The 18122-nt window shown below is 39.4% G+C and overlaps 1 protein-coding gene across 2 annotated transcripts in view; it reads right to left on the reverse strand.

Moving 5' to 3' along the window:
- Positions 1-2294: 2294 nt before the first annotated feature.
- The window catches only part of LOC121367836 (toll-like receptor 4), a 25497-nt gene continuing 9669 nt past the window's right edge, over positions 2295-18122 (reverse strand). Inside the window, exons 1-2 of one of the 2 annotated variants that reach the window (XM_041492236.1) lie at positions 9588-9976; positions 2295-5294 (exon numbers count right to left, since the gene is read on the reverse strand). In XM_041492236.1, the coding sequence (XP_041348170.1) occupies positions 3188-5242 (2055 nt within the window). In that variant the 5' untranslated portion in view covers positions 5243-5294; positions 9588-9976 and the 3' untranslated portion in view covers positions 2295-3187. Of the gene's footprint in view, positions 5295-9587; positions 9977-18122 lie in introns of those variants that run through there. The other variant, XM_041492235.1, reaches the window with a different exon arrangement.

Consider the following 18122-nt stretch of genomic DNA (forward strand, 5'->3'; position numbering starts at 1 on the left):
GTAGGTGTCCCTTTTAAGCATTGCCTTTAGGAGAACTGTTGTTTATAAATAATGCTATTCGAATAATATGTGTTTTAGATAGGCCTACACAAGATTAAAATTAGAAAAAGGGTTTAATACACCATGCAAACAAAACATTCGAAGGTGTTTGAATATTATACCATAGGCGTATAACAGCAGTTGGTGAGTGAAGCTATATTTTAAATTGAATTTCAACTGGGAGGATGCATTATCTTCAAAGTTGGGATTGGGGGAAGGCAGTCCGACGCCTATGTTTTCTCATTTCCAATGACTCATGATAATCTTATTGACAGCGCAACGCTCTTATCTTCAGAGTTGAGGGTAGTGGGAAATTCTCTGGCCCCCTTCCCGCTTTCTATATATATATATATATATATATATATATATATATATATATATATATATGCCTGTATATGTTTTTTTGATCATTTCCAAGGACTCATCTTCTTGTGAGAGCAAAAAGCTACAAGGCTGGATCTTTCAGGAATAATTATGACTCTCATGCAGTCTACCAGAAGGAATTAAAATAATCAGAAACTCAGATTATGTAATATTTTGAAAAGAGACCCATATCAAAGCTGATTTACATGTGCTAATAACTGATAATGCATAACGTGGATTTATTGACATATATTATGATAGGCTCTGCAGAAAATATGCTTCAACTCTTAAATCCATACATGCCTGTTGTGCACTTCACAGGCCCATAGGAACCGGGAGGGTAAGCGGACCTCACTTGAGACTCAAAATGTTTTTGGTTTTTGTTCTAGTACAGGTATTAGTGATGTTCCAATGATCAATTATAATCGAACAATTTATCACTTTGGTTCTAACAATGTGATGATCGATTATAAAAATCCATGATCATGTGTGTGGGAAAATGTTAACTGTAATAGTTCTTCCTGTTTATATGATATTATGAATGTAAATATGATGAGGTTTGGGTCTGTTTTCATGTGTATCTAAAAATAGAGAAGATATTATATAGTTAATTAGCAATTTGAAGGGTGAACACGACAAGAGGTGCGTGGTCCTTATAATTCAAATCCTTCCTTTGTTTATATAATTCTAACCGATTGTGTAATCGAAAGTTAATCGGTTGGTGTCAACCGATTAAAACCGATGATCGAAGATGTAATTCCAACCGATTCCCAACACACACACACACACACACACACACACACACACACACACACACACACAGAGAGACACACACAAATACGCACATACACACACACGCACACGCTCACGCACACACTAACACACACATACACACACACGCAGACACACACACACACACATACATACACACACACACATATACATATATGTATATGTATATATATATATATATATATATATATCAAAACCAATATAATTTTAGATATTCATAAATGTATAGAATTAGTATTTATCATGTCTTTTACATTTTCACAAAAACTAAATATCAAACAATAAACAGACAACCTTTAATAAAGAAGGTGAGCCATTTCCGCCATGTTGTATATTCATACTGTGAGGTAATACAGTTACTGCTAAAAGGGACCCGAATTATTGAAAGGCAAAAAAGATAACGTCACATAAAAGTCCCATTTTTGCCTTAATAACTCTATTATATATTTTTAACAAACTCGTGTGTTTTCGCTCTAAGCGTACCTATTGTCAAAAATCTGTAATTAATGAATTGTAGTTTTGTTGTGCAGACGCATATATGATTTTGAGGCCATTCAATAATAAAACACTCTTAAATCCTATTTAAGGTATTAAATTTAAAGGCCGTGGTATGTATTATCCTGTCTGTGGGATGGTGCATATAAAATATCCCTTGCTGCTAATCGGAAAGAGTAGCCCATGAAGTGGCGACAGCGGGTTTCTTCTCTCAATATCTGTGTGGTTCTTAACCATATGTCCGACGCCATATAACCATAAATAAAGTGTGTTGAGTGCATCGTTAAATAAAACATTTCCTTCCTTCGTTCTAGAAGCGGTGCAGCATGCAGTAGGATGGACAAAGTGAAGTTAATCTATGTTTATCATATGCTGACCATTGGTTGGCTACATCGGTTTATACTAATTATCCACTAGTCTTGAAGTCTTTTGTTTTGTTGTTGTTGTTGTTGTTATAGTTGTTGTTATTGTTATTATTATTATTATTATTATACTTGTATTTAAATTAAAGTCAAAAGTATGAGTGTTATAATAAATATATTTATACAAGATCCTAAAGAGAGCAAGCTTGTAAGACCAATGATAAACAAAACAGGAGACAGGCGGATTGTAAATGAAAAGGCTGTTTATTCAAAACGACAGAGTTAGTTACATGACATGTAAATATGTAACACAGAGTATACAAAACGTATGTTTATACTCCAATCTTTGTGATGAGTAAAGCATGGTCTTAGGTGGGGTTCAGAACAACCGCCTACCCACAACTAAATTGTATACACATATTATTACCTTCAAACATGATATAACATGGTTAAAACAGTAATGCATACACATAGTTACATTCATACATATATTAACATGTTTTAAAACAATGTATAAATGACTATCACTGTACATGTACATCACAAACGTACGTCATATAAACTGCCATAGGTTAAAGGTGGTGAAGTGAGGGAAGGTGGTTGGTCAAAATTAAGAATGGTTTGATAAATAACCACGTACCTCGTGTAGCTTGGCTTTTCCACATAATGGTACCAGCGGGATTAATGCGCCTTAGGGGCTTTTCACCTCACAACCCCATGTCCCCTTGCGCAATAACCAGGAACATTCTTTTGTGAAAATAGTTCCTTTCTGGCCAAATTATTAAATTGTAACAAAATCGTACCTGTATAAAAGGCATTAAAACAAGTTTTAATTTACATTTATAGTTAAATATGATTATTTCTTTTCTCCTGAAATATGCGTGTTATACTAATCCACAAAAGCACTAGTTGTGAGACGCGATAGGGGACTTCACTGATAAAATATGACTCACATTTGTAAAAATAGAATACATATCCTCTTCTAATGTCTCTCTCTATAACTCTTATCTGGTCAATAAAATGTAATTTTTATTTTAACCTTTGGTATATATGCATTGGTTAAGAAAAAACAATTTCCCAGTAAAAATAAACAAAAAACATTAATCAAACTATATAGTGCATTGGGCTTCACTTCATTATCGTCGAAGAGTATGGATTAGATTTTCCCAAAACAGTCTAGAAGCAGCAGGGTCGTGAACCCACTTGATGCATGTGGTGCTCATTAGTATGGCGGACATGGAATGAGTGATCCGCCGTTTGTTCAGTTCCTCCATCATGATAACCACTGGCAGTTGACGTCTGTTTTCTAGCAGTTCCCTCTGGATAATGTCCATTTCAAAATGACACCACTCGCTCTCCGAGACGCTGTTCGAGAGAACAACAACAAGCTTTCGACTCTGATTTATGCAGTTCATGATGTTGTCTATGATGAGTCGTCCTGCCTCGAAATCCCGTTCGTGGAGGCACAATTTCAAGCCATACCTATTTTCAAGAATTGGAACTGCTACGTCAAATATCCAATCAGCATCGTGGGCACAATATAGTACAAATGCGTCGTAAGTGTATTCCCGATCCTGATTCGTTACATTATTTCCACCGCTCATGCATGCCATGTAGAGCAAGTAACGGAGATGCCATCGGTATTTATATATTATTGCAATTACTACGGCAGCCGTTGTTACAAAACTGCACCCGAACAGGATGAGCATTCGTGCAGTGAATCCCAGTAAACATGTCCGTTCCGTCATTTTCAGGTCCACCATCTTTAGTTTGTCTGGACCTGCGCACTCGTAACTTCCCAGTGAGTGATTAAACAGACTTTGGTTATTACGAAACCACTGTATAAACCAGAAAAGGGAACAACTGCAATAGAATGGATTTGATGACAAGTCAATTGTCTGCATCCTTTGGCGTACTTTATTCGGTATTGACGCTTCCGAGACCTTCGTAATGTGGTTTTGGTTCAGATATAACTCTTTCAGAGATTCTAAGTTTTCGAAGATTCCACTGTCCCAGTTGGTGATCGAGTTTATGCCTAAATTAAGAAAATTGAGCTTTTTCATTGTTGAGATTGCAGGTGGAATACGAGGTAGAGAACATTCTATCATACGGAGAGTTTCCAAATTTCCACTGACTGGCTTAAAGAGATCTTCTAAGAATTCCGGAGAAGCTAGTTTAAAATTGTTTCCAGATAGGTCTATGTAAGTAAGACTGCTACACCCACCGAAAGCGTCTTTGTGGATTTCGGTAGATGCAGAAAGACCGTTATTTAAATAAATGTGCTTAAGATTGCTATTGTTAAAAGCAAATCTGTCGATATATTTTAATACAGGAATATGTTGTAAGTGAAGCGTGATCAAATTTGGTAGTTTAGAGAATAAGCTCGTGGTAAGAGTTGTAAGGAAATTGCCGTTCATTTTTAAATGTTGAAGATTTGGGAGACAATCGAATGCATTTGCCTCTATGTAGTAGATAGAGTCGAAATTCAAATTCAGATATACTAACGATGGTACAGTGCTTGCATGGCTACATACATTTCGAAAAATATTATAACCAACATCTAGCTCCTTCAAAGTGTCATTTTCGTGCATAACAACATAACTTATATAGTTCTGACTTAATCCCACGTGAACCAAACTGCTTATAAAACGCAGGTGAGCGATGTCGAAAAATAAGAACTTGTTCATATGCATATGAAGATGTGTAATCTTCGATGAGTTTAAATTTCGAAAGAAACCTTCAGGAATATTGTCCATACCCATGTCAAGCATATCCAGGCGCTGAACAGGAGTTATGCTGATACCAGTGAAAGCGTGAGCAAGAATCACAGGCTTGATGTGATTTCCAGTGAGACTCAGGTTACTGAGGTGTCTAAAAACACCAAATGCACCGAGCGAGATGTATTGGATTTTGTCAAAATTCAGATGTAATGTCTGCAGTTTCATATTTGCTCCAGTTATGTTGCGAAACGTGTGCTTTGTCACATGCGTCAGGACGTTAAAGTTAAAATACAAGATTGTAATGTTGGGCGGGATTCGTGGTATGTACCACAATCTTGCCCCATGGTGCGAGCAAATTGCATTTGTTCCTTTGAATAAACAGACCTTCTCATTTAGATTCACCGAGGAAGCGCAGACCACGAGAAATAGTACACGCAGGAAAGCGTCTATTCGAGGAACTCGGGTGTACATTGTGACGTTTAGATGATAAAGTGTCTTTCGTTCATCTCTCTAGACTCGAAAGCTGAAACAAAAATAGTTATTTTCTTTAGTTACATTAACATAATATCATTACGTGTATTTCAAAATGATGAACATTAAGAAAAAGATAAACGATTTAAAAACAAAAAATATATTAATATGACTAGTTGTATCAACGTGTATCTATTTATAAACAATTAAACTGATTAATTGTCGTTTTGTATAAAATTTATTGACGCAAATTAAATGCTTGGTAACTTTTATATCTGAAAATGATCATCATTACATTTCAGTCTCAGATCTAGGATTTCGATAGGGGCAGACTCAAATGTTAGTGTTTCTTATTAAAAAAAGAAGGGTTAAACCCCTTCCCACAGACCCACCACTGTATTTATAAACATTACTGGTTGCTAGTGTAAATATCGAATTTCTTAGACAGGAAACTCGCTACATTGTTGCATTAGTAGCAAGGGATCTTTTATATGCACCACCCCACAGGCGGGACAACACATACCACAGCCTTTGATATACCAGCCGTGGTACATTGGCTGGAACGAGAAATAATTCAATGGGCCCATGAACGGGGATCGATCCTATCCCGACAGAGCGTCAGGCAAACGCTTTATCACTGGCCCGCGCCCCGCCCCAAATGGGCTTTAAAGTTAGGAAAAACCCCAAAATAAATTGTATTTTGGCTTTCGATGAATGTAGCAGAGCTCATTTACAGATTATCAAGAAGCAGGACGTTACACACGGGTTACTCGTATTTCCAGTTCCAACCAGTGGCCCACGATTGGTACATGGAAGGCCGTTAGTATAATTATACTGTCCTGCCTATGGTGAAATGCATATAAAATATCCTTTACTGGTATCGTTAGGAGTAACCCATGTCGCGGCAGCGGGCTGGGTCTCGTCTCTGTCGAATAATATTTCTCGTTTAAGCCAGTGCACCACGTCTGGTATATCAAAGGCCGTGGTATGTGCTATCCTGTCTGTGGGATGGTGCATATAAAAGATCCCTTACTGCTAATCAAAAACAGTAGCCCATGAAGTGGTAACAACGGGTTTCCTCTCTCGATATCTGTGTGGTCCTTAACCATATGTCCGACGCCATATAACCGTAAATAAAATGTTTTGAATGCGTCGAAGAAATATCGAAATAGCCATGTTATTCACCAGATAGCAGTAGTTTAAACAGTACTATAACTTACGTCTCATAGGGAACGTCTTTTTTTTATGCTATGGAATTTATTACAAGTTATTTATTTCTGAGTCGACTGATTTGTACATTGTACACACAAATAGTATTTTGGGGGGATATTTCCGAAACACGTTCACTTTTTTTCTTACTTCAAACCAAACTGAAATTATTTACAAAAAACCCACCTTATTTATAGAATGATGACGGACTATAGTTAAATATTCTATCGGTCGTAAATGTCAATATTGTGCTACAACAAAGAGATATGTCTGCCACAGGTATCAACAACGCAGTACTGTTTGTTAAAAACATTTATGGGCGTACGGGCTCCCATTTAGGAAAAAACAATTGTAAGGAGGCAGGCTGGTTGTTGGCCAAATTAAACGAAAATGCCCGAATCTGGATAACAACATTTATTCATAATACCATTACTGCCAAACTGAAATAGTTGTAAAGGTTTGCAAATGAATCTCTACGCATTTTTACATGGATTACAACTGATTTTGCGGGTAGACTGATGGAAATACATGGTAAAACGGCCTCAGGTTAGCACATTTTCCCCGAATATCTCTATCATTTTTGCCCGAATTTGAGAATTTGCTCCCTCCCCCGCTATATCCCGCCCTAAGTCGTCTGGTACGTTTATGGACTATTGTTTGTTAAAAAATATTTTATAGCTAAAAAAGTTTGTTTTGTTTAACGACACCACTAGCGTTATTATTTAGGCCTCGGTGGCGTCGTGGTTAAGCCACCGGGCATAAGGCTGGTAGGTACAGGGTTCGCAGCCCCGTACCGGCTCACACCCAGAGCGAGTTTTAACGACTCAATAGGTAGGTTTAAGACCATTATATTCTCTTCTCTCTCACTAACCACTAACAACTAACCCTCTGTCTTGGACAGACAGCCCAGATAGCTGAGGTGTGTGCCCAGGACAGCGTGCTTGAACCTTAATTGTATATAAGCACGAAAATAAGTTGAAATGAAATAAAACTAAATCATATTGATTTATTAATCATCGGCTATTGGATGTCAAACATTTGGTAATTTTGACACAGTCGTAGAGAGGAAACCCGCTACACTTTTCCATTAGTAGCAAGGGATCTTTTATATGCACCATCCCACAGACAGGATAGCAGATACCAAAGCCTTTGATATACCAGTCGTGGTGCATTGCCTGGAACATTTTGCCCGAATATCTCTATCGTTTTTGACCGAATTTGAGAATTTGCTCCAGACCCCCCCCCCCCCCCCCCAACCCGCCCCCCCAACCCGCCCCCGGTCTTGTACGCTTATGGACTATCGTTTGTTAAATATATTTTATAGATAGAACCAGCAGCTAGCAACAGGCCGTCACACTTCCTCTATGTGCTAAACACCTACCATATAAAGCAGTAAGGGATCGGTTATATGTACTCTCACATAAACAGGGACAATATGAAAAGAACGAAAAATAAGCTGATGATCAATTAAATAAAATGATTGCAGTAGCGACAAATCAACACGAATGCATACCTCACCTGTGTGGTCTAAAACCCTCTGACAGACAATTGAGTCCTCACCTTTTTGACCAGTCAGCCATAGCAATAACAACAAGGTTAGCTGTAATGGTTGTACTACACCAAATAAAATGTCATAAGCGACAAGGTGGTTTGTGGACATTTGTGGTTTAAAGGGACACACCCTAGTTACGGCTAGTTGTTAACCATTACGGCGTTGTTTTTCGCTATTAAACCCATTTTTTTCACAAATAAAATTGCACTTTACTTACCGTTTATTATTTAGAATATACATTTTCATTCACCTGAAGTGTTTTTTGGTAATCCTGGTAATCCTGGGTTTTTTGTAATACCACAAAATGCATTTTTCTTATTTCTTAAAAACGCACGCATGTTTGAGAAAAAACCGTTGAGCAGACAAGGTCTAATCTAATTTTAGACGGGATATTTCCATTTCAATGTCACAGACGTTGGTATACCACGTGACCGTTATCATTTTGGTTCGGTTTGTTTTCTCGTGCACGGTTCGCGCAATCAACATCCGATTTGTTGTTGTTCATTTGTGAGATTTTTCTTCACAGTTCGTGAACATTTTCAGTGACAATAAAGTTCAGACAAGTAAGTGTCTCAATACAAAACGTTACAAACCCTTAAAACAAATAATTTTGCTAAGTCTTACGATATTTGGAGAGGGGATACAACCAGGACAGAACAGTTGGAACATGTCCATTAGAGGTGAAAAGAACGCACCCCAAGTCTGTGCGCACTTTGTGAAATTTGTCGTGACGTAGGCATTGTTGTGCTTCGAGCGACATCTACCGGTGACATCAGAATACTAACTTTCAAAATTATTTCAAGCAATTGGGACATGGGGATTCCCATGGTATTTATCGATATAAAACCTGCTTTTTCACTCCATTTGATAAAAACGTGATCTAAGTGTGTTACAGGTTTGTAGATTAACCAAATTATAATTTATTTTCGCTGGATGGAACTAGGGTGTGCGGCTTTAAGGAAGGAAGGAAATGCTTTATTTAACGACGCACTCAACACATTTTATTTACGGTTATATGGCGTCGGACATACGGTTAAGGACCACACAGATAGTTAGAGAGGAAACCCGCTGTCGCCACTTCATGGGCTACTCTTTTTGATTAGCAGCAAAGGATCTTTTATATGCATCACACCACAGACAGGACAGCACATATCACGGCCTTTGATGTACCAGTCGTGGTGCACTGGTTGGAGCGAGAAATAGCCCAATTGTCCCACTGACGGGGATCAATCCCAAACCGACCGCGCATCAAGCGAGCACTTTACCACTACGTCCCGCCCTTGTGGTTTAAAAACTATATATAATATATTAACAAAATATGACTCATAAATATCAGTTAGTCAACTCTTCCCTCAAAGTATTAACTCTGCTCAATGATGTTTCGGGTTGTCAGACTTCGGGTTGTCAGACTTCATGTTTCGGGTTGTCGTTTCCAAATGACTCCGTGGATCAGGTCATAAGTTTTAACATGCTCATTCAAAACAAGCTGTTGTAGCACACGCCTGTCGTGGGCGCAGGTGTGTACTTTCACCGGCTCCTCCGTCCAGACAGGAAAGAGTTTTGGGGATGGGTGTGTGTACTAACCTTATAACGTGACGTCACACATAAACTCCCTGAACGTGACAAAACACTAGTGTGCCTAAACGGTGAATAACATATATCCGCAGACATTGTATGATGTTTTGATGAACACTGATGAACACAACAAGTTCTAGCAATAATGTTTTGTCCCATGCCAACCACAAGTATACCCATCGCTCGAAAACGTTCAGAGGCGTGACATCACGTTGACGACGATCAGGTACCAGTTTTTCTGAGTGATGGAAATCCACACTGTCTTTCATTCATTCATTTATACTAATTTTCGTGCTTATATCCAACTGAATTAAGGTTCAAGTACGTTGTCCTGGGCACACATCTCAACTATCTGGTCTGTCTGTCTGGCATGGTGGTTTGTGAGAGAAGTGGGTTTAGCGAACTTACCCCTACTAATCGAGTCATTAAACTCGCTCTTGCTGGGAGCCGGTACCTACCAGCCTTATGTTCGATTGCTTAAAGGGACATACCCTAGTTTCAACCCGTGAAAATTAACACTAAGTTTTGTTAATCTACAAACCTGTAACACATTTGATAAAGTTATAATTGAGTGAAACATGAGTCTGTGGCTTTGAAATGGTGAAATACCATCTAAAAATAGACTAAAACTCGACTCCATAACTTATACTTCTCAGACGCACGTACGTTTTTAAAAATATGAGAAATGCATTTTGTGATATTAAAAATACCAGGATGACCATAAACACTTCGAATGTACGGAAATTGATAATCTAAACCATAAAATCTAAGTAAAGTATGATTTCAGCTATTAAAAACAGCTATAATAGTCCAAAATATGTCTTAGTGTTTAAAAACTAGGGTATGTCCCTTTAACGTTTTTTCCACCAGTATAATTATATTCTCACACACTATCTGGTTTCTGCAGTAATGTTTACAAAAGGTGTCCTCAAGTGAGTGTGTTGTGCCTAAGGGAATGGTGACATGCCCATGGAGGAATAAATATTTGTTTTCAATTTAAAGTTACACACCGTGACAATGGAGATAGAGGAAGTATATATATAGAGAGGCACACGCGTATGTAAGTCACGAACACACATTGGTTACACTGCCCGCTGCTAATTCCCCGCCAGTGTTATTCATGATATAAATAACTGTTCTATGTTGCATTACAGCAAATCAGTTGTATACATGTACCATTGCCTTTGAAAACCTTGATATTACGGTGGCTGGGAAAGGATAATATGGTAGAAAAACTCCATATATAATTTTAAAAACATCCCTGTTTTTATATTATATGGTGAGTTTGGAAGAATCCCCCTGTACTTGATTACCGTATATACTTTTATAAAGGTTTGTTTCTGGGCTTGACTTCTAATAGGTAAAATTACAAAATTATCCCTGATGTTTTATGACTTTATTCAATATGGCGTAGAATAAAAATAGATTGTATATATTAGAAACACACTTTACAGACTTGGTTGTAACAATGTTTTGTGTCTATGTCACATTTAAAAATAACTATAAAATTACGACTAGAAGACCAGTTTACTCAAAACTGGCATAGTAGCATTACCGAAAGTGTTCCACATATATACTCTTTAACGAGAATAAAATTTAAAAGTTATTTCGACATCTTAAACAAGAAAAATTATATTATTTTTCTTCGATTTCGTTGATCTAGGCATTTCTTAATAATTGAGAGAACAAAGGACATGTAAGTTATGTACGTATAATTGTAATAAAGAAGCGCAAATGAGACTGCTCAAAAATATTATTTTATCAAACCTAATATGATTAAAATGAAAAAAACTCTTCAACTGCAAACGTGTCAGTACTCTTAAAAAACCCCATTATGAATAGTAACTTTTCCTCCTGAAAAAAACCTGTTTCATTTTGCTTGATTTTCTGTTATTGCTTATTAAAATTTTGCATCTATTTATGTTCATATATACTACAGAGATATGACTCTTGCAGTCTTGACGTAAGTGTATATAGAGGTTATTACCACAGTGTTTTTCAGTATCGTCAATATCATATATTAGGAATACAAATTGTATTATGCGAGCCTCTGGCGAGCATTATATATTATTTTTATTCCTAATATATGATATTGACGATACCGAAACACACGAGGGTAATAATCTCTTTATCATATAATCTCAAGCTTAATACGACGTGTTTTTGTAAATTGTACAGGCAACTTTAATTCCAGTCCGCCATTACTAGATATTCAAATGACGTAAGAATATGTGGCGCGGTGTCTTTTCGAATGGATGTCCTTACATCAAAATAAACTAGTGCATAACGTTGTTGTTGTTTTCTGAACGCTGGACAGCTTTCAGTGTAAAATTGCTATTGAAATGTTTTTATTTGATGACTATGAATGCATACGTCAATTATGGAGTATCACCCAAGTATGTTTGCTTAAATGTCAATAAATCTAGTGCCGTGACCTCGATTAATTTACATCTAATTTGCAAAGTTATTAAATTCTTAAAGTGTGTGATCTGAAAAATATCACATACTTTGATTACACTGAACATGTAAGATATTATATGATAAATATATATATTTGTTATATGTATACAATCCTCTGATGCTACCGGTTGGTGGCCTTGAGCGATATAAAGATCTAGCCCGAGCACTCTGCCGTTCGAGAGCTAAACGGATATTTGGAGGGCTCCGTAGGTGCTGACAGGTTAATGTATCAAATATTTGTTATCAGCAAACCAAAAAATGATCAATGTAATGGCGTTTAATGGTATTTAACGTCAAACATAAGTCTAATGTTGTATTAGAGCGGGAATCTTTGCCTACCCGGTGGTAGGCAGGTAGGCAGCACGTGTTTTAGCTATACAGTTATCACCGACGGCCGAGAACGATTATAACCGTCCAAATTTCCTTCTAGCCCTCGAACGGCAGAGTACTCGGTACGGGTTATTAAATAATGTAATGACAAGCAGTGCACATTATTTAAGTACATGCAGTAGTAGATATCACTTGTGTTAAATCATCGATTGTCAAACATTTGATAATTTTGAAACGTATCGGTACGTAACCCAATGGTAAAGCGCTCGGCTGATGCGCGCTCGGTCTAGCATCGATCCCTATCTGTGGGCCCATTGGGCTATGTCTCCTTTCTGCCATTGCACCAGTGCCAGACCTGTCAACTTTTAGTCAAGAGAATGCAGGAGGTGTGTTGAAAAAGCAGGAGATGTTGTCAAAAAACATGAGATTTTTTAACTGCACACGATTTAACACAAGTTTTTAAAAAATACTACAATAAGTTATATGAACACTACATAATGTCATGTATACTTATCAACCTTAGTTATTGGCATTAAATGTTGTTTTTTTTTAATTTAAAACAAATTATATATATATATATATATATATATACACATATACATATATATATATATATACATATACATATATATATATATATATATATATACATATATATATATATATATATATATATACATATATATATATATATATATATATATATATACATATATATATATACATATATATATATATATATATATATATATATATATATATATATATATATATATATATATATATATATATATATATATATATATATATATATATACAGTATAACCTCGATTTGTTGACGTTGAACATTGGTTGGCGTTAAATCGAGTTGGCGGTATAGTGAGGGTACCTTGGATTTACTACCAAACTTAATTTTTTTTTTAAATTGCTGAATGTCAAGAATATGACATATATGGGCTCCGGTTCAGCGTCGGACTTCTTCCTGGTCATCAGTCGTTTCGTCGTGAATCTGTTTAACACTTTCAAGAATCTGCTCGTCGCTGATATTAGCAAATGTCTGCTTCGTTGTCAATGTTGACAAACTCATCAACATCCATTCTCAGCTGTTCGTCGATTGAAAGCCGGCCCATGACGTCACCAACCAGATCTCGCAACGCTGTCGTTTCATTGGCTGGTGCTTGGTGCAAGTCGTAAATGAGGGTCCCGAGGAACAACCCCTGTGTGAATCCAACAATTTTTGATGGTGGTGGCACTGACAATATCCCAAGCATGTTTCACAAAACGAATGCCGTCACAACGCTGAAAAGTGATTGGCTATATCTTGTTGACTTTTAGTTGAATTTATCTTAGAGTACTGAACAATTTGTCTTTTTTCAACCGCGTCTAATACGATACGTTTTCGCTTTAAATCCATTTTGCTGTATTGGAATGGAATGGAAACTCTATTAACGTGCCCCTATCCACAGAGGTTCAGGCACGCCCACCCTGGATTTAGCTGACTTCGCCAGTGACCAATTCCGGGACAGGAGGAGTGGGGGGTGGGTGGGGGATAAGTTTGAGGTGGGCGGAATTTGGAAACAAGCCATTTAGTGAAGTCCAACGAGATCGCGGACCAAATAACAGACACCAAGTGAGGCCAAGCTGTGATTGGCTGAATTTCGATTCCTAGGGAAACTTGTCAAAAGTCTAAGTCTGCATATTGAAGTCCAGCGAACGCGCGGACCAAATCGTAGATACCAAGTGGGGTCAGTTGTGATTGGCTGAATTTCGATTCCTTGGTAAAACCTGACAAAAAACTAAGTCTACGTAGAATAACTGCATCCAAACATGTCTGGACTGTAAAGTTAAACCCAAAAGTAATTTTGACTGCTCGGCCGAAATGGTTTTAAGGTGATTTTGAGCAATTGAACGGGCGCCAAAGTAAAGTGCGTCGGACTATTTATAAAAAAATAAACATAAGAATTTTGAATCAAGATCGCAAAGTTTTATAGTCCAACTAAGCCCAAAAAAGGAGGTTACCTGTCCTAGTTAAGGTTGGCGTAGCAGGACTCATGGCGAGTTGATGGACTGTTCAGGCTTGAAGCTGGGGAGTCCTTCAGTCAACAGCTTGATGTTCCTGTCGATGGCTCCTGGGTACATGCCCCGTAATACGATCTTCAAAATCCTATGAATGGTTGCGTTGGGCATTATAGGACTCAGGAGCCCTTGCCTGTACAGTCCGTCCTGCTGTGCAGTCACATAGAGTTGGCCGGAGGTCTTGGCTATATGGATCTGGTATCTTCCTGGTCCATCCGGCATTTTGCGCCATTGGTTAACAGACCACACTCCCCTAAGGCGCGTGGTGTCGCTGCTGTCGCCGATGACCATGTCCCGGTATCTGGATGATAGCTGGCCGCAAACTAAGGTCCAGTCGGTAAGTTCGGATGTATCTGCTTCAGAAACAGATGACACCTTCCTCCTTTTGGACTCTCGTTGCCCGGCCGCTGGGACAACAACAACTGGCGGAGGTGCTGCTGGGCTGGCTGGGGGCTCAGTGATTATCACGTGTCCCGTGTCCATTTCCGCAGGTGGGTCAACAGGAGGGATCGCCACTGTCAGTTGCTGTATTGGGCAATGGGCAACTCTATTAACGTGCCCCTATCCACGAAGGTTCAGGCACGCCCACTACGATTTAGCCTCGGACTTCGCCAGTGACTAACTCCGGAGCGGGGGGGGGGGGGGGGGGGGGGGGGGGGGGGGGGGGGGGGTAAGTTTGAGGTGGGCAGAATTTGGAAAATAGCCAGTTAGTAGAGTCCAGCGATAGCGCGGACCAAATAGCAGACACCAAGTGAGGCCTAGCTGTGATTGGCTGAATTTCGATTCCTTGGGAAACTTGTCAAAAGTCTAAGTCTGCAGTTTGATTCCGGCGAAAGCGCGGACCAAATCGTAGCACCAAGTGGGGCCAAGCTGTGATTGGCTAAGTTTCGATTCCTTGGTGAAAACTTGACAAACTACGACTACCGAGAATAACTGCATCCAAAAACATGTCTGGACACTAAAATTAAAGCCAAAAGTAGTTGAGACTGCTCGGTCGAAAAGTTTTTAAGGTGAATGTGAGCAATTGAACGGGCGCCAAAGTAAAGTGCGTCGGACTATTTATAAAAAAATAAACATAAGAATTTTGAACAATCATCGAACATTTTTAAGTCCAACTAGCCCAAAAAAGGAGGTTGATACCTGTCCTAGGTAAGGTTGGCGTCTAGGGGGATCCGATGTAGTCGGTGGTCTCAAGGTGCGGGAGGAACTGCCGGTAAGCGGAGTCTTGGTGATGGCACGGTAGTGTGGACCCGCGGCGGTTTTCAGGACTCGATGTAGTGTCGGGTTGTCCATCTCCGATAGCAGCAGTCCTTGGTTGTGTCTTCCGTTCCGGCGGATGGAAACGCAAACTGCGCTATGTCCCTCCTCGTTTCGTCCGTCTGGCAGGCCTGTTCTTTTGGGAGGCTGATCAATTGGCGTGCGTCCTTCAGGTTCGTCTTGACCAGTTGTTGGTATCGCTGTTGGAGTCGGCCGGCCTGCAGTGACCACTGCTCCACTGGTTTCGTCTCCGGCTGCGGCGGTTGAGAGGGGCGACTTGGCCTGGCTGGGATGGCACTCGGAGGAGTGGTCGCCTTCCTCTTCACAACTGTCCCCTTCCGGGCCTGCGCCTCAACGGGTGTCGACGACTTAATCGGCGACAAGTCCGGAAGCGCTTGAGTAGGTTCAGGTGCAGGGGGTGGTTGAACGGTGTGACGCAGATAGCCGTGTCCAACTCGTTCACTTCGTCCTCTTCCTGGGGAGCAGAAACCGAGACAGCCGGGGCCGGAACCTCTTCCGTCTTGGTCCTCTTCCTCGGTTGAGCGGCGTTGGGCGGTCCAACAGAAGGAGTCGCCGCCGGCGGTTTAGCCACCGGTTTTGACTCCCCCTGCGCCGCCGCTGGCGCACGTCTCCTCTTCCTCCACCTTCCTTTCTTCGGAATTCTATCTCCGTACACCAAGGTCACGGTTGCCCGTGACCCGGTGTACGAGACTCGATACTCCAGCAGAGCGCCATAGGTTGCGATAAGTCCCCCCAGGTGTGTGTGTGTGTGTGTGGGGGGGGGGGGGGGTAAACGCACAGCACAGTCGACAACGTCCGTCTCCAAGGGCTGCATGACTGGGAATCAAGAATCGAATGTTGCTGTATTAAAATGCGTTACCGGTGTCGTCGCATTTATGCCAAAGCTAAATAGCAACTTAACATGAGGCCATGATCGAAATATGCTTGAGCATAATAAAACTTACCTAAAGTCTGTTTATTAATTAAACTTGAGTCGTTGTTGCCAGCACTTCAAAGACCCGATAGAACAATCCGCGATTGAAATAATGAATCTAATGCACCCCTCTGTCACGTGATTACTATAGCGGATGTTCTTTCTATACCGAGTGTTGATTGGACACAAACACCGCGCCTGCCTAAACAATTCTAGCATTTACATCCGTTAATTGCTAGACAATAAACAAAAACAGATTCAGTGTGTACTGCCAGAGTACAACGGAGTTAGGATTTCCCCATTCAACAGATCGCTAGTAATTATGTCACTATAATCAACTTTGTGACCAGACCATTGGCGGCAAAATCGAGGGAATTATAATGGCTAAATGGAGTTCGGTTCAAACACGTCGTTGGCGGATGGCGGATACTGAGGGTTGGCGTTATATCGAGGGAAATAAACATGAATGAAAACGGTACTTTAAAGATTACCCGGCAAATTTATTGGCCACCTTAAAAAATTAGTTATTTTTATAAATAATCATTTAAAATTATTTAAACCAAAACCACATAAAATTAAAATTTTTAATTTCACTAATTAATAAAAGGGGCTATTACTGACGTCGTGTGAAAATTACCGGAATTAACCATTTCCGTGGGTAAGTTATGTCAAAACAAGATTATTAATGTAGGGAAAATAATCCCGTGAAGTGACTTTGTTTAAAATTTAGGCAACCTACAAATTAATGATAAAAGTATTGGTCTTTCTGTTGCTTCTTTGACGTGATTTGACATCGGTGTATTGATGTGGTTCGCGGTTATCGGCACTTCCCAAAGCCCTAAAAAACTTTTGCGTTTATGTAATCCGTGGGGAAGAAATTTTCGGTCAGGGTGTTATTGGGCTAAATGGTAGTTTTATTTAAGGGGGCAACACCAACTAATTAAAATTAGCTCCACTTTTACATGTGGTTAACACCGCGTTGGGTCAGTCCCAACAAACCTTACTTTGCAGAATCCTGCCAGTGATTTAAAAATAATTTTGAAAACATTCCGATATCCTGAGGGTAACGAATGTTTTCGTGTTTACGAATGCCTAAAAATGTTTTTTTTTTAAAGAGGTTATTTAATTTTTTTTTTTAAATAAATAAATAATTTTTAATGTAAAATTTGAAGATGTAACCCCACCCGCGGCCCAAAATGACCGCCCATTTTTTTAGAATTTGTAGCTCCCAAATAAGAAAAAGGCGAAGTGGATTGGCAATTTAAAATTATTTTTTTTTACCCGACCTTCAAAATAATTGTCTACGGCGGGGTGATTTTTTACCCCCCCCTGGGGGCTGGTTGCGTTATTTTGGGGCCCCCTAGTCAAACCGCATTGAAACACAACGGGAGCATGCTGTTGTAACCTTGGTTTCGGAGTACCAATCATTGGATCAAGGGAACCGGAGGCGGCGCTAAGACTTCGCGGGGCGACCAAACCTGGCGGCC

This window comes from Gigantopelta aegis, chromosome 3 (assembly GCF_016097555.1).
Source record: "Gigantopelta aegis isolate Gae_Host chromosome 3, Gae_host_genome, whole genome shotgun sequence".
Lineage (NCBI taxonomy): Eukaryota > Metazoa > Mollusca > Gastropoda > Neomphalida > Peltospiridae > Gigantopelta > Gigantopelta aegis.